Source organism: Dendrobates tinctorius, unplaced genomic scaffold (genome assembly GCF_039654945.1).
Source record: "Dendrobates tinctorius isolate UK_male_01 unplaced genomic scaffold, ASM3965494v1 ptg000121l, whole genome shotgun sequence".
Classification (NCBI taxonomy): Eukaryota; Metazoa; Chordata; class Amphibia; order Anura; family Dendrobatidae; genus Dendrobates; species Dendrobates tinctorius.
In genome coordinates, this window is record NW_027361789.1 from 5492970 (window position 1) to 5520309 (window position 27340).

The 27340-nt window shown below is 42.8% G+C and overlaps 1 protein-coding gene across 2 annotated transcripts in view; it reads right to left on the bottom strand.

The window, feature by feature from the left end:
- GABRA5 (gamma-aminobutyric acid type A receptor subunit alpha5) overlaps window positions 1–27340 on the bottom strand; it is a 377180-nt gene that overhangs the window by 237807 nt on the left and 112033 nt on the right. For both annotated transcript variants that reach the window (XM_073541489.1, XM_073541490.1), the window contains exons 4-5: window positions 7289–7356; window positions 2114–2334 (exon numbers count right to left, since the gene is read on the bottom strand). In XM_073541489.1, the coding sequence (XP_073397590.1) occupies window positions 2114–2334; window positions 7289–7356 (289 nt within the window). The remainder of the gene's footprint in view (window positions 1–2113; window positions 2335–7288; window positions 7357–27340) is intronic.

The window sequence follows — 27340 nt, forward strand, 5'->3', positions numbered from 1 at the left end:
ACATAGTGCTGGATTGCAATAACATAAATTCTAAATAACAATAAAACAAAGTAAAATGATTCTATAAATTGTACACTATAATCCTCAACAGATACAAATTTGTTAAATATTGTTTAGTAAAAGTAAAGCTATAATGTATCACTGTGGAAGATAGGTGTATCACTATAGCAGATAGTAGTTATGTGTATGTTTTGTTTACTTTTAAAAATGCAAAAAAAAAACTAAAAAGAAATATTAAAGCTCTATAAGATAAATATGTTATTTAACTACTATGGTTTTAAAACACTGAGCCGGTGGGCATATAACTCTGCAAGTAGCGGGTAGCTGATATCTGAGACAGCCAAATTCTTCATAGAAAACGCTGAGATGATTTATTACAATCTCTGTCTTTGTGTTTGTCGTGTACAGTGCTAATAGTAAAATGACACTCTAACCAAACACTTAGAATTTGAGCTGAGTCTCTTTACCATAATTAGCCAAATTCTCTGAGATGGGAATACACGGCAGTGTGTGCGAACCCTTAAACTGATTTCTAACACATACATTGTTAATGCAAAGTTCACTGCACTCTAAAATTGCTATTTAATATTGTGGTGCCACATATGCTTCTGATATTGATTAGTCTGAAAAGTGTGCTGTCATTGCTCTGCTGTCAATGATTCTCAGCCCTGCTGTATCCTGACACAGTAGCTGAAAGGATCAGTGAGGAGAGGAGGGCGTGTTCTTTATTCTCCTGCATAACACCTCCGTGTTATGATTGGTCACTTGCATGTAGGAGAAGAAGTACTCACACCCAGAGGCAAATCTCTGGTAAAACCCAGTTGAACTATTACATAAATTATTAACTAAATTTTACAAGATAATATCTCCACATCAGAGAAGAGAAAGTAAAAAATTATAAATACATTTTACTCAGCTCTGCATGATGTGGCCTGTTTAACATGCTCAAACTCATGAAAGGTCTTCTGTAAGGTATACAAGTCCAGTTCTCCATTGCAGTGGTGTGTAGTTTCTGAATTAATACAGGACTCAGAGGTAGGTCAAACACCTATCAGATATTTAAGGCATATCTTCTGTATATGCCGGAAATGACCCAGATAGGACAACTCCCTTAGAAGAGCAAATAGATTTGATCTATTCTCTTTATTCACAGTTAACAGTTCAGTGGAAATAATCTGTGTCCACCAAATACACTTTTCTGTGTCCACCATGGGCGCTAACTTTTTAAACTTTGCTTTTAAAAATATTGTGTTTATTCCTGGTCCCATCAGTTATATTACATTCAGTTCTTACTATTCCCAATGCTCAACATATTTTAACCTGTTCCGGAGGCTATTATTACTTAGAGTTATATTACTATTTGGCTACACTTTCTTGCATTGGGTAATTAGCCATATTCTTAATTCACAGGCTATTAAAGAGAATATGTCATTAGGATCAACCATCCTAAGCCATATATATGAGCATGCAGATCAAAGGAAAGTGAATAAAATGATACCATGATATCTGTGATTAAAGTTTCTATTCCAGAGAAATCCACATTTTTCTTATTTCTAAATTAACTGCTGATATGTATAGGCCGGACACAGATCTGCATAAGAATCTGCCTCCATAGATTATTTTGTATAAAAGGACGTGTTACAGTATGATGTATATCGGCCACTCTCTGCTCTCCTGATCTCACTGCAGAGCTCTGTATGAGTTTAACTGACTCATCTTTAGGTTCCTTTCAGTGCTTCAGCTTCCATTTCTCAGGCGGCCAGTGTTGCAATATTTGCAGAGCTGCCAGAACGGCAGCAAATGTGTTTGTTAAGAGTCAAAACTCAGTTCTACTGTTCTGTGTTAGTTACATGTCTCACACTGGCAATGGCCCATTTAATTTAAAATAAGCTCTGGAGGCAGGTTCTCTTACAGGTCAGTGTTCAGCCTATAGCCATTAATAGCTCATTTACATAAAATAAAAACATTGATTTCTCAAGATTAAGACATCAGATCTCAGAAATCAAGGTATCATTTGATTCAGTTTTCTATGACCTACAGGCACATATAGACAGCTTAGGGGGATTGATCCTACTCACAGATTCCCTTTAACTACATTGATAGTTCATCTTACCTCATTGTATAAAGCAGTGTACCATCATCTTCGAGACGCAGTAGTTTGTTGGGTGTTGTTATGTTGTGAGCAATTGACTTTTTACCATTGTGGAAAAAAGTGTCAGGTGTCCAAATTTTACTGGCCAGTAAGTTGTTCAGAGGAAGACGCTGCATAGGTCCTTGAAAGCTAAGTCTTTCATCCTTCCAGCTCTGACGAAAAAATACATCAATGGTATACTCCTAAAATATAAAGTCAAAGGTTGTCACTTTTTTAAAAGTAATTAATGTTATCTCATTTACATTTACTTAAATGATGTATCTTACATAAGACTGAAGGCTGTAGGGGCACATCCACTACAATTCAGCTCTGATACCAGGGGTGACATAATTGAGGATGTGATAGCTGGACTGCATTCTGGCCATTTAAGACTACTTTCACACTTGCGTCGGTACGGGCCCGTCGCAATGTGTCGGGCCGACGTACCGACGTACGTTGTGAAAGATTTGCACAACGGGGGCAGCGGATGCAGTTTTTCAACGCATCTGTTGCCCCATTGTAATGTCCAGGGAGAAGGGGGCAGAGTTTCGGCCACGCATGCGCGGTCGAAAATGGCGGATACGACGCACAAAAAAACGTTACATGTAACTTTTTTTGTGCGTTGCGGCCACCAAAACACAACGCATCCGTCGCACGATGGATGCGACGTGTGGCCATACGTCGCAATATGTCGCTAATGCAAGTCTATGGAGAAAAAACGCATCCTGCGGGCAACTTTGCAGGATGCGTTTTTTCTCCAAAACGGCGCATTGCGACGTACGTCACACGACGCTAGTGTGAAAGTAGCCAAACCAGGTGCAGATCCAGCTAGGTCACCTGACTGGTTGGTAGGCATTATTAGGGAGTCTGCAGACCCCTCTGAGTTTATTATTTCTCTGTTGCTTTATGACAGAAACATATTCTATAACATTGAACAGAGATGGTCATAATTCAAAGTCTCCAATGCGGTTCTAATTTCACAGGCAGCAAAATGACCTATGACGTGTATGAATAAACCAGATTACTCTGAAGAAACCCATAAAAACATGGAGTGTACACAGAAACATGTTATATATACTTGACCTCTATGGTTAATAAGTAATTCATTATATGCTATGTTAATATACAAATATCGTGTTCAGATAATCTTAAACTAATGTTCCCCCTTCGACCACATTGTGTGAATAGTGTTTTACATAGAGGGATCATACAGTGAAAACAAGTTCTCACCTATCCACAGGATGAATGATAGTTTATTTATTGTTAGAGTCTGGTCTGATTGCTTGGACCTGCACCAATCAGTAGAATGGGGAACATTTATCCCCAGTATAGCACAACTTCAGTGCAAGGCTGGGGATAAAAATTCCCTGTGGATCAGTGTAGGTCCCAGCACTCATACCACCACTGATCAATGTTATCATCTATACAGTGAATAGAAAATAACTGGCTTTCACTGGACAACTCCTTTAATCTTGTAAATTCATAGGTAGTGGTAACATTAGAGGAAAAGTAACTCTAGCTGCTAAGTAGAACCTCTATGAATTCTATTAATTTTCCAAGTGTTTAAGAGTAGAGATGAGTGAATATGTTCGGAAAACAATTACCAAACATAAATTCGGCACGAATATGGTACATTCGGATTCGTGATTGGTAACACAAGCATTTTTCTTAAAATCGGAAAAAGTCAGTAACATTCAGTAAAAGATAGACTAAACGCCGGCAATTCATATGCCGCATTCAGTAAAATCACAGTGTGACAGGTTAGAATAGAAGAGATAGAATACACACAGCTCTGGCAAAAATTAAGAGACCACTGCAAAATTTTCATTTTGTCTGATTTTTTTTTCTCTTTATAGGTATATTTTTGAGTAAAATGTAAATTGCTCTTTTATTCTATAAACTACTGACAACATGTTTCCGAATTTCCAAGCACTACATTTTGTATTTATTTTCAGAAAATGAGAAATGGTCAAAAGAACAATAAAATACAGTGCTTGCAGACCTCAAATAATGTTAAGAAAACAAGTTCATAATCATTTAGAAACAACAATACTAATGTTTTAGCTCAGGAAGAGTTCAGAAATCAATATTTTGTGGAATAACCATGACTTTTAATCACAGCTTTCACGCATCTTGGCATGCTAACCACCTGTCTTTTACACTGCTTTTGGGTGACCTTATGCCACTCTTGGTGCAAAAATTTAAGCAGTTCCTCTTTGTTTGATGGCTTGTGACTATCCATCATCCTCTTGATTACATTCCAGAGGTTTGCAATGGGGTTCAGGTCTGGAGATTGGGCTGGCCATAACAGGGATTTGATGTGGTGATCCTTGATCCACACATTGATTTTCCTAGCTGTGTTGCATGGCGCATTGTCTTGCTGGAAAAACCAGTCCTCAGAGTTGGGGAACATTGCCTGAGCAGAAGGAATCAACTGTTTTTCCAGGATAACCTTGTATGCGGCTTGATTCATACATCCTTCGCAAAGATTAACCTGCGCAATTTCAGCCTTGCTGAAGCATCCCCAGATCATCACCGATCCGCCACCAAATTTCACAGTGGGTGCAAGACACTGTGGCTTGTACGCCTCTCCAGGTCTCCGTCTAACCATTAGACGACCAGGTGTTGGGCAAAGCTGAAAATTAGACTCATCAGAGAAGATTACCTTAATCCAGTCCTCTATGGTCCAATCCTTATGATCTTTGGCAAACTTCAGACTGGCTATCCTTTGCTTCTCATTGATGAAAGGCTTTTTTCTAGCTTTAATAGTAAATATTTTTTACATTTATATATATTTTCCCCCCTTTTTATTCCTTTCCTCATTGGGTTATAGGATATTATCTCTAGCACAAATATATATATTTCCTATTAGTCTTGTCACTGTTTGGACAAACTGGGTGGTATTGTCTGTATATTTGCTGCTCAAGTATCCTCCACGTAGCGCCTCAGGTTGTTGTTTATTATCATTTTTTCTAGCTTTACATGACTTGAGCCCTGCCTCTAGGAGCCTGTTACGATCTGTTCTTGCCATGCTCTTCACCCCAGCTGTCATTTGCCATTTCTTTTGTAGGTCACTTGATGTCATCCTGTGGTTGCTGAGTGACATTCGAATAAGATGACGGTCATCCCGGTCAGTGGAGAGTCGTTTTCACCCTCTGCCAGTCTGTAGCTTTGCTGTCCCCAATGTCTACTGCTTGACATTGTTGTAATGGACTGCCATCTTAGAAATTTTAAGGATGGAGGCAACATGACACTCACTGCAACTCTCTGCCAGTAAACCCAGAATTGAGCCCTTCTTTTCCTCACTCAAGACTTTTCTTTTCCACTCCTTTGGCATAGTTAAAAGCTATTTTTTCATTCCTATTACTTTTGAGATATTACTAGCACTTGTTTTGCCATCCACCTTGTCCTATTGCAAGAGGATTGTGAACACCACAGCAGGGTTTTTTTTATACTTTCCTTTGTTAAATAAGATTTGGTTCAGGTGATCACCTAATCAGAAGCACATTAAGTAGAATGAGATGTACTCTGGTTGGAATTCAACTGACACTGGAATGGAATGGCTGTCAGACACATAGGGAAGCTGATTTTTATAAAACTGTGCAGTGGTCTCTTAATCTTTGCCAGAGCTTCATATGTATATATATATATATATATATATATATATATATTATATAGATAAATAGCTGGCAATTCATCTGCCATGTATTGTACAATCACTGCAGGAGCTGACAGGATAGCAGAGATGGATTACATACAATAAATACAAATAGAATAGGTAGATGTATATGTCAGTGACAAATACAATTAGTACAGTGTGTGAGCAGCCTACTGTACATGTATTTAATTATTAGAAGATTACGTGTATTTTTTTTTTAAAAAATGGCGTTGGCTCCAGTGTAATTTTCGTAACTAGCAGAGGGAAAGCCCATGGCTGGGGGCAGATGTTTTAGCCTGAGAAGGGGGTAATACCCATGCAGCTTCCCAAGCTCAGAGCTGTATAATTAGCCTTTACTGGCTAATGGGGAACCCCACAAACTGTACTAATTGTATTTGTCACTGACATCTATATATCTATCTATTCTATTTGTATTTTCTGTATGTAATCCATCTCTTCTATCCTGTCAGCTCCTGCATTGATTTTACAATACACGGCAGATGAATTGCCAGCTATTCTTCTATCTATCTATGTAATTTATGTATATATATATATATATATATATATATATGAGTGACACTGACATCTACTGTATATATCTACCAATCCTATGTGTATATATCTATTCTATCTATTCTAACCTGTCAGTGTGATTTTATTTTACATGCCACATGAATTGCCGGCTTTTCAAAGGACACAGGTGCATAAAATTCGGACAGCACTTGCATGGTCTGAGTGCTGTGCAATTTTTTTCTCACATCTATTGACTTTCATTGGCGAGTCTCATCTGAGATATGCAGCAAATCGCAGCATGCTGCTGTTAGGCGCCGGGATTTTCCTGCTGCACGAGATGGATCCTGGGCCACTGGCCAGGTTACATATGCCACAAGTTATCATTTGACTTTTATTAAGTTACATTTCTGTTTTGTTTTATTGCCATTTTTGTGCAAAATTATTCAAAATAGTGCACGTTGTTCATGAAGTGGTTGCAAAAGGTGAAAAAATTGTCTTTTTTCTGAATGTACAGGTCTTTGTTACTTTTTAGAGCAAAAGAAAATCACAATTTGAAAAATGTTTCAAAATTAGAGCAAAAATATGTGTCAAAATTAAAAACACTTGATGGGTGGACCAGAAGACATTGGCACCATATTTTTTTTTACTTTTTAAAAAGTCACAATAGATGAATCAGGTGAAAACACCTGAAAATCAAAAATTCCACCCACGACGGTGAGTATAAGTAAAAATAAGTGAAGACATGTTATTAAGTAAACTTTAAAAAAGACAAAAACTACAAAAAGAATTAGATACAAATGACAATCATTTGAGAAATACAAAAAATATAGCAAAAACAACAGAGAAATATGCAATAATGAATTAGAGCCATAGTGCCTTAAAATTTAGTAATAATGTAATTGTACCAAGCTAGTACTATAGAATTACGCTAAATTAGTCTTACAATTATCATAGTATGAACTACTTCTATGTTTTCACTAGCTTACCATTTCTGTGTCTGATACTGGTCCAAAGCTTGTAACATAAATGTCGGTTTTGACTTGAGTAATTCTTTCTGAAAACAAACAAATACGGTTATTATTTACTAGCTGTTGAACCCATTCTAGGCCCGGGTGACAAGCAATTTTATTGGCACATTAATACAGTGTCTTCAATTAAATGGCACCGAAGATCGCGGTATGCACACGCCCTGCCATTTTATTAAAGCAGACGTCAACATAGCAGTGCGCACGCACTGGTCATAGGGTTAATAGCGAGGACTGGCGCGTGCTCACTGCTGTATTGACGTTGTAGTAGAATTCTTCAATAAAATGGCACCAGAATTAGTGCATGTGCATACCTCTGCAATAAATTCTGTGTTAACCACTTTTTTTTTAAAGTCTGTGGTATTTATTTATGTTGGGTTGTGTGTATACATGTCTTCTTTCTCTGGCTGCTTTTCTCACTTTTATTTTTTTTCTCTGTGCCCGGACTATCTAGATTGGGTATTATAGTACAATAAAATGGAGCTGGAGTGTTCACGTCGTGCCTATGCCCGGTGTGTGCGCAGTGCTATTTTGACTGTATAGTACATCAGTTGAATAAAATGGCGCCAAAGTCAGTGCATGCGCATACCGTGATCTCAGGCATAATTTCATTGAAGTAATGTGCTACATCATTAACATAGCAGTGCGCACGTCGGCCATATGCATAATGAAAATGGCTGGCGCGTGCGCACTGCTATGTTGTTGTTGTCATCCATTGGGTGAGCAAGTGTCCATCCAGGGATCCCTTTGCCTGCTTTTAAGGTCAACAACACATGGATTCCATTCTTGACACACAATCACAATATGTGTAATTCATGATCGGTACTATTGATTTTGTTTCATTGAGGCAAGATGGGGTGTTGCAGTAAGTAATTATGTTCATACAGTACAGACACTATGATGCCTAGAGTGCCTTTTGAGTGGTTCCTGCATTAGGACATGCACCTCTTTTTAAGCATGCATTCATCCGTCCCCTTCTCCCTGTATCTCTTCTTTTTTTTAATAAAGTTTGGTACATTTTCTGATTACATAGGGCGTTTGATCATTTTTTTATTTAGTTTTCTTGTCATGATCCTTCAGCGATCTATCCCCAATAATTGGTTCTATTTTTTTGCAAGGAAAATGTGGTAATTGTTGCCAATAGGTTATATCAGAGACATGGATAGTTTTCCTATGAGTTATTTATGGTATGTTGACGTTGTAGTGGAATTCTTCAATAACATGGTTCTGGGGTCAGAGTTTGTGTATTCCGTGCTATCCAGTGCCATTTTCGTGAAGACACTGTGTTTGCAAACTAACATATACATGGTCTTTAAAAAAATGACACCGGAGGTTGGGGAATGCGCGCATGCTGACTCCGACACCATTTTATTAAAGTAATGTATGCCGAAGCAGGGCGAAACGTGCGCGTCAGGGCTGTTGGCAGGAGCTCTTTACAATTTTCAATAGCGTTTGACAACATAGGTAAACTATATCTCCATACTTCACCTTCTTAGCTGCTTTGCAAGTCCTTCTCCTCGCAGCAACAATTTCAGGGACCTCGGTTACCTTATTTAATATGTCACCCTAGCTAATATGTTGATATGCATTACTGCACTCTGGACTTTATTGCTCTATTCAGTCCACTAAAATACTTGATTTGTGAATACAATCGTTCAGATACGTTACATTGTATTTGTGTACTGGACTTATGAATATACTGTAGTTAATGCTGCAGTAAAAGATTCAATGTGCAGCTGGTGACAGCGCTCAGCCATACCAATTGGTAGTGGAATATCCATAAGATGGCGGTGTAGCGGATCACAACTAGTCATACATAGACTTTGGGTCTAGCTAAAAGGATTATTATTTTCATTTAACTGAACAGTTGCATGTTGCACTTTAATTATTATGCAAACAGACCACCTTAAAATTAGTGTTTCTAACTACTGGCCACACCAGCCAAATGTAAACCTTGTGCGACATATAATTTCATTTTTTGGAGTTTCTTATGTTTACCTACTCACTTACGGTATATTATATTTTGAGTTCTAGTCCTCTTTTCTGTTTTGCGCTTTATACTGATTTTAACCCCTTTCTGCCATATGATGTACTATCCCGTCCATGTGCTGACGGGATAGTACGTCATAGCGATCAGCGGCGCTCACATGGTGAGTGCCGCTGATCGCGGCCGGGTGTCAGCTGATTATCACAGCTGACACCCGACACTATGTGTCATGGGCAGTCACGGACCGCCCCCGACACGTTAACCCCTGGCACACTGTACCGGGGGTTTAGGGAAGCATCGGCATGGAGGGGGCTCCCTCCGTGCTTCCCTGAGACCCCCGCAGCAGCACGATGTGCAGTGCTGCCGAGGGGGCCTCCTTCTCTGCAGGTCCCCAGATCCAAAATGGCAGCAGGGACCCTCGGGGGCCTGCAGGGAGCAGGCTTCCTCATGCCTGCAAAGCGCAGGCACGAGGAAGCCTTCTGCACTGCCTGTGACAGATCGCTGATCTGTCACAGAGATTTGTGATGTGACAGATCAGCGATCTGTCAAATGATAGTTATGTCCCCCTGGGACATTGTAATAAAGTTAAAAAAAAAGTGTAAAAATAATTTATAAAAAAATCGCTAAATAAATAAAAAAAAAAATATTCCTTAATAAATTCATTTTTTTGGAAATAAAAAAAAACAATAATAGTACACATATTTGGTATCGCCGCATCCGTAACAACCCGCCCTATAAAACTATCCCATTAGTTAACCCCCTTAGCGAACCCCTTAAAAAATAAAAATAAAAAACAAAGCAAAAAATAATGCTTTATTATCATACCGCCTAACAAAAAGTGCAATAACGCGCAATGAAAAAGACGAATATAAATAACCATGGTACCGCTGAAAACATCATCTTGTCCCGCAAAAAACGAGCCGGCATAGTCATCAGCGAAAAAATAAAAAAGTTATAGCTCGCAGAATAAAGCGATGCAAAAATAATTATTTTTTATATAAAATTGTTTTCATTGCATAAAAGCGCCAAAACATTAAAAAAAAAATGAGTTATTGCTGTAATCATACTGACCCGACGAATAAAACCGCCTTATCAATTTTACCGCACGCAGAATGGTGTAACTGCATCCCCCAAAAGAATATCTTGAAAGCTGGTTTTAGTTCATTCTGCGTCCAAAAAAGCGATCAAAAAATGTCACGTGCCCGAAAATGGTAGCAATAAAAACGTCAACTTGTCACGCAAAAAATAAGACCTCACATGACTCAGTGGGTCAAAATATGGAAAAATTATAGCTCTCAATATGTGGTGATGCAAAAACTATTTTTACAATAAAAAGCGTCTTTTAGCATATGACAGCTGCCAAACATAAAAACCCTCTATAAATAGTAAATCAAACCCCCCCATTATCACCCCCTTAGTTAGGGAAAAATAATAAAATTAAAAAAATGTATTTATTTCCATTTTCCCATTAGGGCTAGGGTTAGGGCTGAGATTAGGGTTAGGGGTGTGTTGGGGTTAGGGTTGGAGTTAGAATTGGGGGGTTTCCACTGTTTAGTAACATCAGGTGCTCTCCAAACGCAACATGGTGTCTGATCTCAATTCCAGCCAATTCTGCGTTGAAAAAGTCAAATGTGCTCCTTCCCTTCCAAGCTCTGCCATGCACCCAAACAGTGTTTTACCCCCACATATGGGGTATCAGCCTACTCAGGACAAATTGCAAAACAAATTTTTGCTTCCAATTTCTCCTGTTACCCTTAGGAAAATAAAAAATTGGGGGCAAAAATATCATTTTTGTGGAAAAAAAATGATTTTTTTTATTTTCACGCCCGGGAGTTATAAACTTCTGTGAAGCACTTGGGGGTTCAAAGTGCTCACCATACATCTAGATAAGTTCCGTGGGGGGTCTAGTTTCCGAAATGGGGTCACTTGTGGGGGGTTTCCACTGTTTAGGTACATCAGGGGCTCTGCAAACATAACATGACATCCGCAGACCATTCCATCCAGTCGACATTTCAAAACGTCAGTACTTCCCTTCTGAGCCCCAACGTGTGCCCAAACAGTGGTCCCCCCCACATATGGGGTACCAGCATACTCAGGACATACTGAACAACAACTTTTGGGGTCCAATTTATCCTGTTACCCTTGTGAAAATAAAAAATAGTTGACTAAAAATCATTTTTTGAGGGAAAAAAATATTTTTTATTTTCACAGTTCTGCGTTATACACTTCTGTGAAGCGCTTGGGGTTTCAATGTGCTCACCACACATCTAGATTAGTTCCTTGGGTGGTCTAGTTTCCATAATGGGGTCATTTGTAGGGGGGTTTCCACTGTTTAGGTACATCAGGGGCTCTGCAAACGTAACATGACGCCCGCAGACCATTCCATCAAAGTCTGCATTCCAAAACGTCACTACTTCCCATCTGAGGCCTGACGTGTGCCCATACAGTAGTTTTCTCCCACATATGGGGTATCAGCGTACTCAGAACAAATTGGCCAACAACGTTTGGGGTCCAATTTCTCTTGTTACCATTGGGAAAATAAAAAAATTGGGGACTAAATGATCATATTTGTGGAAAAAATATTATTTTTTTATTTTCACGCCTGGGCGTTATAAACTTCTGTGAAGCACTGGGGGGTTCAAATTGCTCACCACACATCTAGAAAAGTTCCTTAGGGGGTCTAGTTTCCAAAATGTGGTCACTTGTGGGGGGTTTCCACTGTTTAGGTACATCAGGGGCTCTCCAAAGGCAACATGACACCCGCAGACCATTCCATCAAAGTCTGCATTCTAAAACGTCACTACTTCCCTTCTGAGCCCTGACGTGTGCCCATACAGTAGTTTTCTCCCACATATAGGGTATCAGCGTACTCAGGACAAATTGGACAACAACTTTTGGGGTCCAATTTCTCTTGTTACCATTGGGAAAATAAAAAAATTGGGGACTAAAAGATCATGTTTGTGGAAAAAATATTTTTTTATTTTCACGCCCGGGCATTATAAACTGCTGTGAAGCCCTTGGGGGTTCAAAGTGCTCAACACACATCTAGATAAGTTCCTTGGGGGGGTCTAGTTTCCAAAATGGTGTCATTTGTGGGGGGTTCCACTGTTTAGGCACATCAGGGGCTTTCCAAATGCAGCATGGCGTCCAATCCCAATTCCAGCAAAAAAAGTCAAATGGTGCTGCTTCCCTTCCGAGCTCTGCCATGTGCCCAGATAGTGGTTTACTCCCACATATGGGGTATCAGCGTACTCAGGACAAATTGCACAATAACTTTTGGGATCTTATTACCCTTGGAAAAATAAAAATTGAGGGTGAAAAGATCATTTTTGTGGAAAAAATATGATTTTTTAATTGTACGGCTGTACGTTATAAACTTCTGTGAAGCCCTTGTGGGTTCAAAGTTCTCCCCACACATCTAGATAAGTTCCTTTAGGGGGTCTAGTTTCCAAAATGGGGTTACATGTGGGGGGTTTCCACTTTTTAGGTACATCAGGGGCTCTCCAAAAATGACATGGGTTCCGAACTGAATTCCAGCCAATTTTGCAATGAAAAAGTCAAACGGCGCTCCTTCCCTTCTGAGCTCTGCCATGCGCCGAAACAGTGGTTTCCCCCACATATCAGGTATCAGTGTACTCAGGAGAAATTGCACAATAACTTTTGCAGTTCAATTTCTCCTGTTACTACCCTTGGTAAAATACAAAAAATTGGACCTGAATTAATTTTTTTGTGAAAAAAAGTTAAATGTTCATTTTTTTTTAAACATTCAAAAAATTCCTGTGAAGCACCTGAAGGGTTAATAAACTTCTTGAATGTGGTTTTGAGCACCTTGAGGGGTGCAGTTTTTAGAATGGTGTCACTTTTGGGTATTTTCTATCATATAGACTCCTCAAAGTGACTTCAAATGTGATGTGGTCCCTAAAAATAAAATGGTGTTGCAAAAATGAGAAATCGCTGGTCAACTTTTAACCCTTATAACTTCCTAACAAAAAAAATTTTGGTTCCAAAATTGTGCTGATGTAAAGTAAACATATGTGAAATGTTATTTATTAAGTTTATTGTGTGCCATATCTCTGTGATTTAAGGGCATAAAAATTCAAAGTTGGAAAATTGCAAAATTTTCTAAATTGTTGCTAAATTTCCATTTTTTTTCAAAAATAAACACAAGTTATTTGAATGAAATTTTACCACTAACAAGAAGAACAATATGTCACGAGAAAACAATGTCAGAATCACCGGGATCCATGGAAGCGTTTCAGAGTTATTATCTCATAAAGGGACAGTGGTCAGAATTGTAAAAATTGGCCCGGTCATGAACGTGCAAACCACCCTTGGGGGTTAAGGGGTTAAATGTTTTTCTTTAAGATTATTTACCAATAAAAAATAGGTTTTAAACTTAGATATGTATCAGTTCTATTTTTCCTACCATAGTGAAATCATGCACTCGGTTGGTTTTATATAGGTACTAGCCACGAAGGGTGCCTAAACTTTTGCATTGGTCCATTTTCCTTTTTTGTAACTTTTAAAATGTAAAAGAAGATTTTTTTTCCTTAAATCCAAAGGAAATCATATAATCTTCAACTTGTTTAACTGTGCACAATAACAGCAATTTTATCCAGGAGTACCCAAACTTTTGCATGCAACTGTATATGTACCCAGCTCCTCTTGTGATGTTTATACCACTACCCCAGTGTATCCTATGGGATGTATATGCTCCAATCCCAGCATCTCCTGTGAAATATATATGCTCTGGCCTCACTGTCTCCTATGTGATGCATATACCGCAGTCCCAGCGTCTCCTATGTGATGTATATGATGCAGCCCCAGTGTCTCCTATGTGATGTATATACAGTAGCCTGCATGAATCCTATTTGATGTATATAGTGCAGACCGCCACTGCTTGAGTTCTAGGAATGTTACATGAGCAGACATGCATTTCCCATTTCCGTGTTCAGACCTTACTGCTGTGAGTTCTTTTCAAAATTCATCACGAAAAGCCAACTGACACAAATATGGAAAAGCAGTTGCAAGTAGCAACATGATCAGTACCAACTAATATCATCACACCATAGAGAAGCAGTTCCAGCCATCACATTAGGGGTGAGTTAATTAAATGTTTGACCAAACATAGCAGGATAAATTTCAAGTTGATAATTTTGAACCGCCCCTGAGTGATGGTATAAATATCAAAATGGCACCAGACAGAAAAAAGGTTCCCCACCCCTGGTAGTGAAAATATGTACTGCTTACAATATAGGCTGGATAATTAGTTTAGCCAATGAAAAAATTCTAGATATAATATTCATTATAGTCTTGTGTTAAATATTAACACCAAAGCTCGTTCAGTTCGTTCACTCAAAGTGCCATTATCAAGTTGCACTAATTTGGCAGGTTTATTATAGCCACAAAAATAATCTTGTTAGCTAGGCTGGTTTCACACTTGCGTTTTTTTGCGCTGCGTTTTTGCACATGTTTTTTTTCCTATACTTAACACGGGTGCGCATTGGCATGCGTTTGTATTAGAGTTGAGCGACTTTTGGTTTTTTAGGGTCGCGTTTCGTTTCGTGAAACCCGACTTTTCCAAAAGTCGGGTCGAGCAAGATCGTCCGATTATAGGGAAAAGTCGGGGTCGTCCCGAAACACGAAACCCAATGTAAGTCAATGGGGAATAAAAGTCGGCAGTGAGAGGAGGACAGGAAACACACCTACAGTGCCCATTTGAATGCCAAAAGCATCAATTCTTCTTACTTAAGCTTGTCAACCTTAATTAACTTCATAATACAAGTTACGCACTGAAAAATGGGGGTTATTTGGCTAAAGTTGTGGGGGGGAGGGCTGGCTGCAGATTTTCATGTGCCCTGGGCGAAAGAGCGCCCCTTTAACACATACCACAACTCATCAATGATCATGCTCCGATACGGCAGAGAAATAGCGGTATAGTACAATGAAAAATACTTCACTTTTTACATCTCATGACGAGGCCCATCTATTTCTCCATACAGAATCATTGGTCCCATATAATGTTTGAAACAGTATATGATGAGCTCCACATAATGCTACAGTATATGTTGGTCCCCATGGATGAAGCTCCACTGTCTTATGGGCCCAAATAATGCTCCAAACATAATGGGCCCCATTTCTAATGCTCTAGTGTATAATGGGCCCTGTAAATGCTGCTCCAGTGTCTGATGTCCACCTTTGGAATGTTCCAGTGTATGGTGGGCCCCATCTATCATTCTCCAGAGTATAGTGCTCCCCAAAAATTGCTGTCCCAACATTGAAAACAATCAAATAAGTCTCCTCGCTAGGGAATCCCTGGACTAGTCTGGACTCCTCGTCGTCCCCATCTTCCATCTCACTGCACAGTATTTCAACCTTGCAAGTGCTGTGATCCTGAGCAAGCAGGGGGGCCCACTCATTGGCGATGGCACTGGCACAGGGCCCCTGATAGTACGGTGGTGTGTCTGATGGCGGGTGGGCCGAACCTGCACTTTCATCTGCAGCTTCCTCTTTGTCACCGTGTAAGATGGAACTGTATATGGGAAGGGTAACCTGAGTTTCATCAGGGTCAGATTCAGGCCGTGTAGCGTGAGAGGGGAATGTAGTGGTCTGGGTCAATGTACCAGCAGATTCATCGAGCAGTCGCTGGGCATCAGTGCACTTGTGTCGCCCCCAGGAGTACGGTCGCCACAGTGGCATTACCTTCTTCCTAGGGAGTGTGATGTCCTGCTTGGGAGCAACGAAGGATCTCTCTAGCAGGTTAACTGATTGGGCGGCGTTATTCCCACGAGTCATGACCCTCCAAACAGCGTTCATGAAGGCAAAGTGTTTGTTTTACGTGGGAAGTATGGTTGCAAAGCTGAACCTTAAAGGAATGTCCAGAAGGGCACCACCAGGAGTGGAGCCTACGGTTAAATTCGACTCCACCTGGGAAACCTCAACCATGCCAGCTACAGAACAGATGCACACACTGCAAGCTTAATTCCGTTAACGAACGAGACTCCGTCATGCCCCGCGGTCCGAGTCCGGCTTACTAGAGGGACACGTGAGGCTCTGGCACATGAGATTGGCCAATAACTGGTGTGTCATGCCCTTACATGTCCGTGGCTGCATGTGCGCTACACTGAAAAGGCCAGCGTTTGTCGCTTACAGGTACAGATAACCCGCTGAACAACGTTAGTGATGGGGATCACTGAGTGATTACAATTATTACCCGTGAACAATGATTTCCCAGTAAGTGCAGGTCAACTGCAGTTCTGGAATTAGGCCTAACCGTCATTCCTGAAAAAATGAAAAACTTACGTGTGCAAACCACAGGTGCTGTAGCTTGCCAGCCGTTCTCACGCCCAGTATGGATTACACGTGATTGCACAAAGGTTAGAAAGGGTACCGTATCCCCAGATAACATGTATGGATAGCGTACACATTCAAAATATATGTCTCAGGAGGCAGGCTCAGACGGTGTCAGGCCCAGTATGGATTGCACGTGATTGCACAAAGGTTAGAAAGGGTACCGTATCCCCGGATAACATGTATGGATAGCGTACACATTCAAAATATATGTCTCAGGAGGCAGGCTCAGACGGTGTTAGGCCCAGTATGGATTGCACGTGATTGCACAAAGGTTAGAAAGGGTACCGTATCCCCGGATAACATGTATGGATAGCGTACACATTCAAAATATATGTCTCAGGAGGCAGGCTCAGACGGTGTTAGGCCCAGTATGGATTGCACGTGATTGCACAAAGGTTAGAAAGGGTACCGTATCCCCGGATAACATGTATGGATAGCGTACACATTCAAAATATATGTCTCAGGAGGCAGGCTCAGACGGTGTCAGGCCAAGTATGGATTGCACGTGATTGCACAAAGGTTAGAAAGGGTACCGTATCCACGGATAACATGTATGGATAGCGTACACATTCAAAATATATGTCTCAGGAGGCAGGCTCAGACGGTGTTAGGCCCAGTATGGATTGCACGTGATTGCACAAAGGTTAGAAAGGGTACCGTATCCCCGGATAACATGTATGGATAGCGTACACATTCAAAATATATGTCTCAGGAGGCAGGCTCAGACGGTGTTAGGCCCAGTATGGATTGCACGTGATTGCACAAAGGTTAGAAAGGGTACCGTATCCCCGGATAACATGTATGGATAGCGTACACATTCAAAATATATGTCTCAGGAGGCAGGCTCAGATGGTGTTAGGCCCAGTATGGATTGCACGTGATTGCACAAAGGTTAGAAAGGGTACCGTATTCCCGTATAACATGTATGGATAGCGTACACATTCAAAATATATGTCTCAGGAGGCAGGCTCAGACGGTGTTAGGCCCAGTATGGATTGCACGTGATTGCACAAAGGTTAGAAAGGGTACCGTATCCCCGGATAACATGTATGGATAGCGTACACATTCAAAATATATGTCTCAGGAGGCAGGCTCAGACGGTGTCAGGCCCAGTATGGATTGCACGTGATTGCACAAAGGTTAGAAAGGGTACCGTATCCCCGGATAACATGTATGGATAGCGTACACATTCAAAATATATGTCTCAGGAGGCAGGCTCAGACGGTGTTAGGCCCAGTATGGATTGCACGTGATTGCACAAAGGTTAGAAAGGGTACCGTATCCCCGGATAACATGTATGGATAGCGTACACATTCAAAATATGTCTCAGGAGGCAGGCTCAGACGGTGTTAGGCCCAGTATGGATTGCACATGATTGCACAAAGGTTAGAAAGGGTACCGTATCCCCGGATAACATGTATGGATAGCGTACACATTCAAAATATATGTCTCAGGAGGCAGGCTCAGACGGTGTCAGGCCCAGTATGGATTGCACGTGATTGCACAAAGGTTAGAAAGGGTACCGTATCCCCGGATAACATGTATGGATAGCGTACACATTCAAAATATATGTCTCAGGAGGCAGGCTCAGACGGTGTCAGGCACAGTATGGATTTGACGGCCCAGATTACACAGCGGAGGAGCAGGGAGAAGTAAAGATTGCAAATGCTGGGGCCCTGCCCAAGCAAGGGGGGCCCACTCGTGGGCGTCGGTACTGGCACTGGGCCTCTCATAGTACAGCGGTGTGTCTGACGGCGGGTGTGCACCACCACCATCAGAGACACTTGATTGCACTATGAGGGACCCTGTGCCAGTGCCCGCGCCCAAGAGTCGGCCTACCCACCTGTCCAGGGCAACGGCACTCGCACGGTGTCGTGCGCTAGGTGGTGACCCCGGCCATGGGGGGGAGGCAGCACAGTTAGGGAGTTTTAGAAAGTGGCATATGTTGATGTTGGACATTCAGCTGATGCAAAAGGCGAAATAGGTCAAGTCCCAGGAAGAGGTGGACCAAAGCAAGCCATTTTTCTGTCACCCTATGTGTCATCAGGGGAAGGTGGGACAAAATCCTTGGAAACCCATGCATGGTTCATTTTAATGAAGGTTAGATCATCCACATTTTGGGTTGACAGACGGGTCCTTTTTTCTGTCAGGATTGATCCAGCTGCACTGAAGACTCTTTCCGATAGCACACTTGCAGCTGGGCAAGCGAGCTCCTGTAAGGCATATTGTGCCAATTCAGGCCAGGTGTCCAGTTTAGCGGCCCAATAGTCAAAGGGGAATGACCTGTGTGGGAGAACATCGATATGGGAGGAAAAGTAGTTTGTAACCATGGTTGACAACTGCTGTCTCCTGTCACTTTCCATCGATGCAGTATTACCAGTTGTGTGAGCGGTATTTGAAAAATCAGTCCACAACATTGTCATGAAACCCCTGTCTCCAACGCCACTTCTGCTGTGTGCACCACGAACACCTCTGCCAAGCTGCCCCTGGCCCGTACGGCTCGTGTGAGAACCATCACCGCTGCTGTGTGCTGGGAATGCCTCAAGCAACCGATTTACCAGAGTTGCTTGTTTATTAGCCAATATTAGGTCAAGGTTCTCCTGTGGCATGATGTTTTGTAATTTGCCTTTATAGCGTGGATCCTGGATGCTGGCCAACCAGTAGTCGTCATCGTTCATCATTTTGGCAATGCGGGGGTCCCTTTTTAGGATCCGCAAGGCATAATCTGACATGTGGGACAATGTTCCCGGTGTCAATGATGCACTGCGAGTGCTGGTTGGAGGAGCACTTTCTGGCAAATCCACATCCCTCCAGTCACGCACAAACCCTGTACCAGACCTTGCCACGCCAACATTTTCACTTGCCCCACGAGATGCATCCTCCTCCCCTAAGTAATCATCCCCATCATCATCCTCCTCCTCCTCTTCTTCCTCCACCTCGTCCAGGAGAGGTCCCTGAGCAGACAATGGCTGAATGTCATCAAGGATTCCCTCCTCCTCTTCCTCCTCATCAACATTGGCTGCAGACGCCTGCTCCTTAAGGTGCGTCAAAGTTTGCATGAGCAGACGCATAAGTGGGATGCTCATGCTTAGGATGGCGTCGTCTGCGCTTACCAGCCGTGTGCATTCCTCAAAACACTGAAGGACTTTACAGAGGTCTTTCATCTTCGACCACTGCACACCTGTCAACTCCATGTCTGCTCTCAAAGTGCCTGGCCGTGTATCCTCCCACAAATGCATTATGGTCTGCCTCTGCTCGCACAGCCGCTCCACCAAGTGCAGGGTGGAGTTCCACCTTGTTGCAATGTCGATAATGAGGCGGTGGTTGGGAAGGTGGAGCAATCGCTGCAGCTTCTGCATACGAACGGAGTGTACAGGCGACCGACGGATGTGCGCGCACAGTTTTCGCACCTTCTGGAGCAGGGCTGTTAACTCCGGATAATTTTTGAGGAAGCACTGCACCACCAGGTTCAAGGTGTGAGCCAAGCAAGGTATGTGGCTGAGTTTTGAAAGGGCTATGGCTGCCACAAAATTACGGCCGTTATCACTAACTACCTTGCCTGCCTCAAGATGTACACTGCCCAGCCATGACTCAGTTTGTCGCTTCAAGTGCTCGGCCAGCACCTCGGCGGTATGTCTGTCGCCCAAACACATCATCTGCAACACAGCCTGCTGACGCTTTCCACTAGCTGCTCGATAGGGGGACACATCGTGTGCAACAGTGGCAGCTGCAGATGGAGTGCTCGTACGACTGCGCTCTGTGGAAGAGCTTTCGCTTCTGGAGGAGGAGGAGGAGGAGGAGGAGGGTGGAACGCCTACAGCCAACTGTTTCCTATACCGTGGGCTAGGCAGCACTGTCCCACCACCGCTGTCCCCTGTGGACCCTGCATCCACCACATTAACCCAGTGTGCAGTGATGGACACGTAACGGCCCTGGCCATGCCGACTGGACCATGCATCAGTTGTGAGGTGCACCTTTCCGCTCACTGACTGCTTGAGGGCATGGACAATGCGGTCTTTCACATGATGGTGGAGGGCTGGGATGGCTTTGCGAGAGAAGTGGCGACTGGGTAGGTCATAGCGTGGTACTGCATAGGCCATGAGTTCGCGGAAAGCTGTGCTTTCCACCAACCGAAAGGGCATCATCTCAAACGAGATTAGTTTGGCAATGTGGGCGTTCAAACCCAGTGTACGCGGATGAGAGACTGAGTACTTTCTTGACCTACTCATAGTGTCTGGGAGGGTGAGCTGGACTTGAGAGTTGCATATGGTGGAAGTAGCGGTGGACAGGGCGGACTGAGAGAGGGTTGATGATGGTGATGGAGTTGGTGTTCTTTCTGATGGCCTAGAATCAGTCTTTCATTGATATAACAGTGGGATTCCCCGACTGCTGTGGCCTTGCAACGACACCTCAACCTTTGCTGCTGTGCTAACCGGTGGGCTTACAGTGGGGGAAACAATGTAGCGTTGATGACTACCTTCGTTGTGATCAGTTGCACATGTGGCACTTGAGGTTTGGTGTTGTGTCCACGCTTGCAAGTGCATGCTGGTTAAATGTCTAAGCATGCAACTGGTATTCAAATTTTTCAGATTTTTCCCTCGGCTAAAGGTCTTTGCGCACTTCTTACAGATAACCTTGGCCTGATCATGAGGATTTTGTTCAAAAAAGTGCCACACTGCACTCTTCCTACTTTGGCAGACATTCTGCGGCCTAGCACGCTGTGATCTTTTGACCCTCTGGACAAGCTGTCCAGCAACTCTTTTGATGTTTGGAACCTGTCTTTGGAGTGCTCCGGGCCTGCCAGATAACAGCTGTTGCGATGTCGATGTCTGCTGTGGATGCTCCTCATCTGAGCTATTGGAAGCAGCACCCTCTTCCCCAATGGATGCCAATCTGGGTCAACAACTGGGTCATCCATCACCTCCTCTTCTATGTCATGTGCACCTTCCTCTGTGTCAACGTGTATGGTGGTATAGTGTGCGGGAAGGGGCACCTGAGTCTCATCAGGGTCAGAATCTGGCTCTGTACACTGCGAGGACAATGTAGTGCTCTGAGTGAATGTACCAGCAGAATCATCCATCAGCGGCTGTGCATCAGTGCACTCAATGTCAGATTCATCTTGGCCTGGGTAATTCACCATTTCACTTGATAATTCAGGCATGGTATGTGAAAACAGCTCCATGGAGTAATCAGTAGTATGGCCTGCGTCATCCTTCAATCTTGGTTGGGGTGAAGGACACAAGGAAAGGTGTGGTTCATGAACATGAGCCTCCAATGACGACTCAGTGCTTTTACTTTTTACAACTGAAGAAGAGGAGGCGATAGAGCTGGAGGCTGAGTCAGCAATGTAAGACAAAACTTTTTCCTGATGCTCTGGCTTTAAAAGCGGTTTGCCAACTCCTAGAAAACTAAGCGTTCGAGGCCTTATGTAGCCAGACGATGACGCAGGCTCAACACCTCCTGCATTCGGTCCTATTTTGCTCTTGCCACTACCATCAGATCCACCACCAACACCATCATTACCAGCTGCCAACCCCCGCCCAATTCCACGGCCTCTTCCACCAGCCTTCCTCATTTTTGGTAGAAATGTAGACAAAATCCAACAAACTATATAGTATGTAAAACAAGGTACAAGGTGTCTATAGGACAGGGGAGATTTTGAATTTCTGCACACACTTTTGGACACTGGACACTTTTGGATTGTGTGAGGCCCACTGATATCTGAGCGCTATGTGACAGGCTCGATGGCACAGCTGTGACCTAAGTGACTAGAGAATAAGTGAGATTTTGAATCTCTGCACACACTTTTGGACACTGGACACTTTTGGATTGTGTGAGGCCCAATGAATATCTGAGCGCTATGTGACAGGCTCGATGGCACAGCTGTGACCTAAGTGACTAGAGGATAAGTGAGAGTTTGAATCTCTGCACACACTTTTGGACACTGGACACTTTTGGATTGTGTGAGGCCCAATGAATATCTGAGCGCTATGTGACAGGCTCGATGGCACAGCTGTGACCTAAGTGACTAGAGGATAAGTGAGAGTTTGAATCTCTGCACACACTTTTGGACACTGGACACTTTTGGATTGTGTGAGGCCCAATGAATATCTGAGCGCTATGTGACAGGCTCGATGGCACAGCTGTGACCTAAGTGACTAGAGGATAAGTGAGAGTTTGAATCTCTGCACACACTTTTGGACACTGGACACTTTTAGATTGTGTGAGGCCCAATGAATATCTGAGCGCTATGTGACAGGCTCGATGGCACAGCTGTGACCTAAGTGACTAGAGGATAAGTGAGAGTTTGAATCTCTGCACACACTTTTGGACACTGGACACTTTTGGATTGTGTGAGGCCCAATGAATATCTGAGCGCTATGTGACAGGCTCGATGGCATAGCTGTGACCTAAGTGACTAGAGGATAAGTGAGAGTTTGAATCTCTGCACACACTTTTGGACACTGGACACTTTTGGATTGTGTGAGGCCCAATGAATACCTGAGCGCTATGTGACAGGCTCGATGGCACAGCTGTGACCTAAGTGACTAGAGGATAAGTGAGAGTTTGAATCTCTGCACACACTTTTGGACACTGGACACTTTTGGATTGTGTGAGGCCCAATGAATATCTGAGCGCTATGTGACAGGCTCGATGGCACAGCTGTGACCTAAGTGACTAGAGGATAAGTGAGAGTTTGAATCTCTGCACACACTTTTGGACACTGGACACTTTTGGATTGTGTGAGGCCCAATGAATATCTGAGCGCTATGTGACAGGCTCGATGGCACAGCTGTGACCTAAGTGACTAGAGGATAAGTGAGAGTTTGAATCTCTGCACACACTTTTGGACACTGGACACTTTTGGATTGTGTGAGGCCCAATGAATATCTGAGCGCTATGTGACAGGCTCGATGGCACAGCTGTGACCTAAGTGACTAGAGGATAAGTGAGAGTTTGAATCTCTGCACACACTTTTGGACACTGGACACTTTTGGATTGTGTGAGGCCCAATGAATATCTGAGCGCTATGTGACAGGCTCGATGGCACAGCTGTGACCTAAGTGACTAGAGGATAAGTGAGAGTTTGAATCTCTGCACACACTTTTGGACACTGGACACTTTTGGATTGTGTGAGGCCCAATGAATATCTGAGCGCTATGTGACAGGCTCGATGGCACAGCTGTGACCTAAGTGACTAGAGGATAAGTGAGAGTTTGAATCTCTGCACACACTTTTGGACACTGGACACTTTTGGATTGTGTGAGGCCCAATGAATATCTGAGCGCTATGTGACAGGCTCGATGGCACAGCTGTGACCTAAGTGACTAGAGGATAAGTGTGAGTTTGAATCTCTGCACACACTTTTGGACACTGGACACTTTTGGATTGTGTGAGGCCCAATGAATATCTGAGCGCTATGTGACAGGCTCGATGGCACAGCTGTGACCTAAGTGACTAGAGGATAAGTGAGAGTTTGAATCTCTGCACACACTTTTGGACACTGGACACTTTTGGATTGTGTGAGGCCCAATGAATATCTGAGCGCTATGTGACAGGCTCGATGGCACAGCTGTGACCTAAGTGACTAGAGGATAAGTGAGAGTTTGAATCTCTGCACACACTTTTGGATACTGGACACTTTTGGATTGTGTGAGGCCCAATGAATATCTGAGCGCTATGTGACAGGCTCGATGGCACCGCTGTGACCAAAGTGACTAGAGGATAAGTGAGATTGGATTGCTTTTAAAAAAGCAGTTTGCGGAGCAGTGGGTAAACAGCAATGCCAGCCTGTCAGGAAGCCTTAGAAGGCAGCCCAACAACCAACACCACTGATACACCACTATATAGCCTCCCCTTGCACTGCACACACAGTGACTGGTGTGTTGTGCAGGCCAAATCGCTAGCAGCAGAAGCAGTTTTTTGGTCTTCTTCCCTGCCTAACGCTCTCCCTAAAGAATCAGCAGCAACCTCTCCCTATGCTAAGATCGGCAGAAGTAAGATGGCGGTTGGCGTGCACGCCCTTTTATACCCCCTGTGACGCCCACCAAAGCAAGCCAATCACTTGCATGCCCTTCTGAAAGATGGTGGTGACCCGTGCCTATGTCATCACATTGCCCACAGTGTCCGTGGATCCTGATTGGCTGAAAAAGAGCGCAAAACAAACTTTTGAAACGCGACTTTGGCGCGTAAGTCGCCGACCTCGTGGCCGACCTCATCCTAGGGTCGGGTTTCGTTTCATGAAACCCGACTTTGCCAAAAGTCGGCGACTTTTGAATTTTTTCGACCCGTTTCGCTCAACTCTAGTTTGTATGTGCATGCGTTTTTTTTGCAGTGTGTGCCCGGGCGCACAAAATGCATCCTGTTGCATTTTTTGTGCGTCCAACCTGTCTCAAAAAAACGCATGTGCACAAAATTCACTCAAAAACACATTGAAGTCTATGGGAGCACTGACGTGCACATGGTCATGCGCACGTCAGCGCAAAAAAGCGCATGCGTTTTTTTTTTTAAATCCATGCGCAAAAACAAGAAAACACATAAAAACGCATGATGCTTTTTTTATGCATGATTGCACTGCGCACGCAGAGCAGCGCAAAAAAACGCAAGTGTGAAAGTAGCCTAAAAATGCATATATAGTGCCCAGGACAGCCAATAAATCACAATAGTTTTATCTAAAGCTTTTTTTCAGTAAAAAAAAAAGATGTCTAGTTTTGAAGGAGTTAATGCATAGAAAATATATAGAGAGATTGACTTGCGCACCATTCCAGTTCTGACTGGCAATCAAATGGTAGAGCTTGATGGCCTATCAGGGTGCCTCGCACCCTATTTAAATGTTGTCTATACATTAAAGTTGAGATTCACAACAGCCAATTTTGTGACATTAAATGACTATTGAATATTTACTGATTGGCTGCTGGTTAATAACAGGCCGACCGATATTCAAATGTGTGTGATCCAAATAAGACCATTCCGTGTGTACAAACTGCCATTTTCCTCATCAAAGTTTACAAAGGTCAATGCACTGCCGAGATTGAGAATCTTATTTGCAGCACAAAATATAATTTCTTTATATGAACAATAATTTCCCTGTTTGTCAAGTGATTAGTTTATTTTTACTATTTGGATACCCCATATTTTCGTATCTGACAGGGAGCCACCATGTTTCTCAGTATAGAGTTTAGATAGGTGATGTCCATCAAATGTATTTGTAGTGTTACGTCTATGTTCACCCATTCTTTTAGATAGGATTCTAATAGTATAACCTATATATTTTTTCTAATAAAGATACTCTATGCAATATATTTCCCCTTTTGTTTGATATGTAATAAAATCATTGATCATAAATGTTGCATACTCATTGGTAAATTCTTTACATTTTTCTCTAGATAGCCTCCTGCGACAACATACTTTGCATGTTTTGCACGGGAAGAAACTTTTTATGTTTATAAAGGATGTCATAGTCCAGATTCTGGGATGCGGTTGTTGGATGGTTGGGGCAACCAGATTTCCATGGTTTCGAGTTTTGCGATATACAGTGGGGGAAATACATTTATATAATTTATAAAATGTGATTTTCTGGATTTTATTTTTGATATTCTATTTCTCAATGTTAAAATTAGAGTTGAGCGAAACAGGTGGGTCAATTTCAAAAATCGCCGATTTTCGCCAAAGTCGGGTTTCATGAAACGAAACCCGACCATAGCGTGAGGTCGGCCATGATGTTGGCGACCCGAGCGCCATAGTCACGTTTCAGATGATACTTCCAGTGCCTTTTTTTAGCCAATGATGGAGGACGCACACTGTGGGCAACGCGATGACATAGGCAGCGGCCAACACCATCTTAGAGAAGGGCATTGAAGTGATTGGCTGGCTTTGTGTGGCGTCACAGGGGTATAAAAGGCTGTGCACGCCGAGTGCCATCTTACTTCTGCCGATCTTACAATAGGGAGAGGTGCTGCTGCTGATTCTGAACAGGGAGAGCGTTAGGCAGGGAAGAAAAAAAAAAAACTGCTTCTGCTGATAGCGCTTTTCATTGTACAGTTAGTGTGCAGTGAAAGGGGAGGATTTTTGTTGTGTGCAGCAGCGCTGGTGGTGATTAGGCTGCCTTTTATGGCTACCTGCTAGCTGCATCGCTGTGTGCACTCTGCTGTCCAAACTGCTTTTTTCAAAGCACTCTAAATTTTATTATTTTGTCCAGGTGAGTTACTGAACATTCATTTTTTCACACATCATCTAGCGGTGTACTCGCCTCACACACTACCGTGTATTCTGGCTGGTATTACAGACAAATAGAAGGTATCTGGGGGTGACTCTGGAAGAAAAAGCCGAAGAGTATGTCTGTTTTTCCAGACCTACACCTGTTGTGAGTTCATTTTCTGGTCTACCACTTGTGAGTTCTCCTTCCAGGCTCCCTCTAGTGGTAACAGGAGGTAGTGAGGCTAATTTAATCAATGGAGATCTGCCACCTGATAAGGAGGATGACTATTGGACCTCAGGAATCTCAGACTGGATTTAAGACAGCCGACGCCCTATTCTGGTGCTGGTGATTCCTTCTGGCTTGTCAGGTCTTGGTTCTCAGCTCTGTTCCAGTCAGCTCAAGCTAAGTTTTTCTGCTAATGTTCACACTTGATTTTGTTGGTCTATTCAGTTTTTTGTGTGCTCAGCCAGCCCCG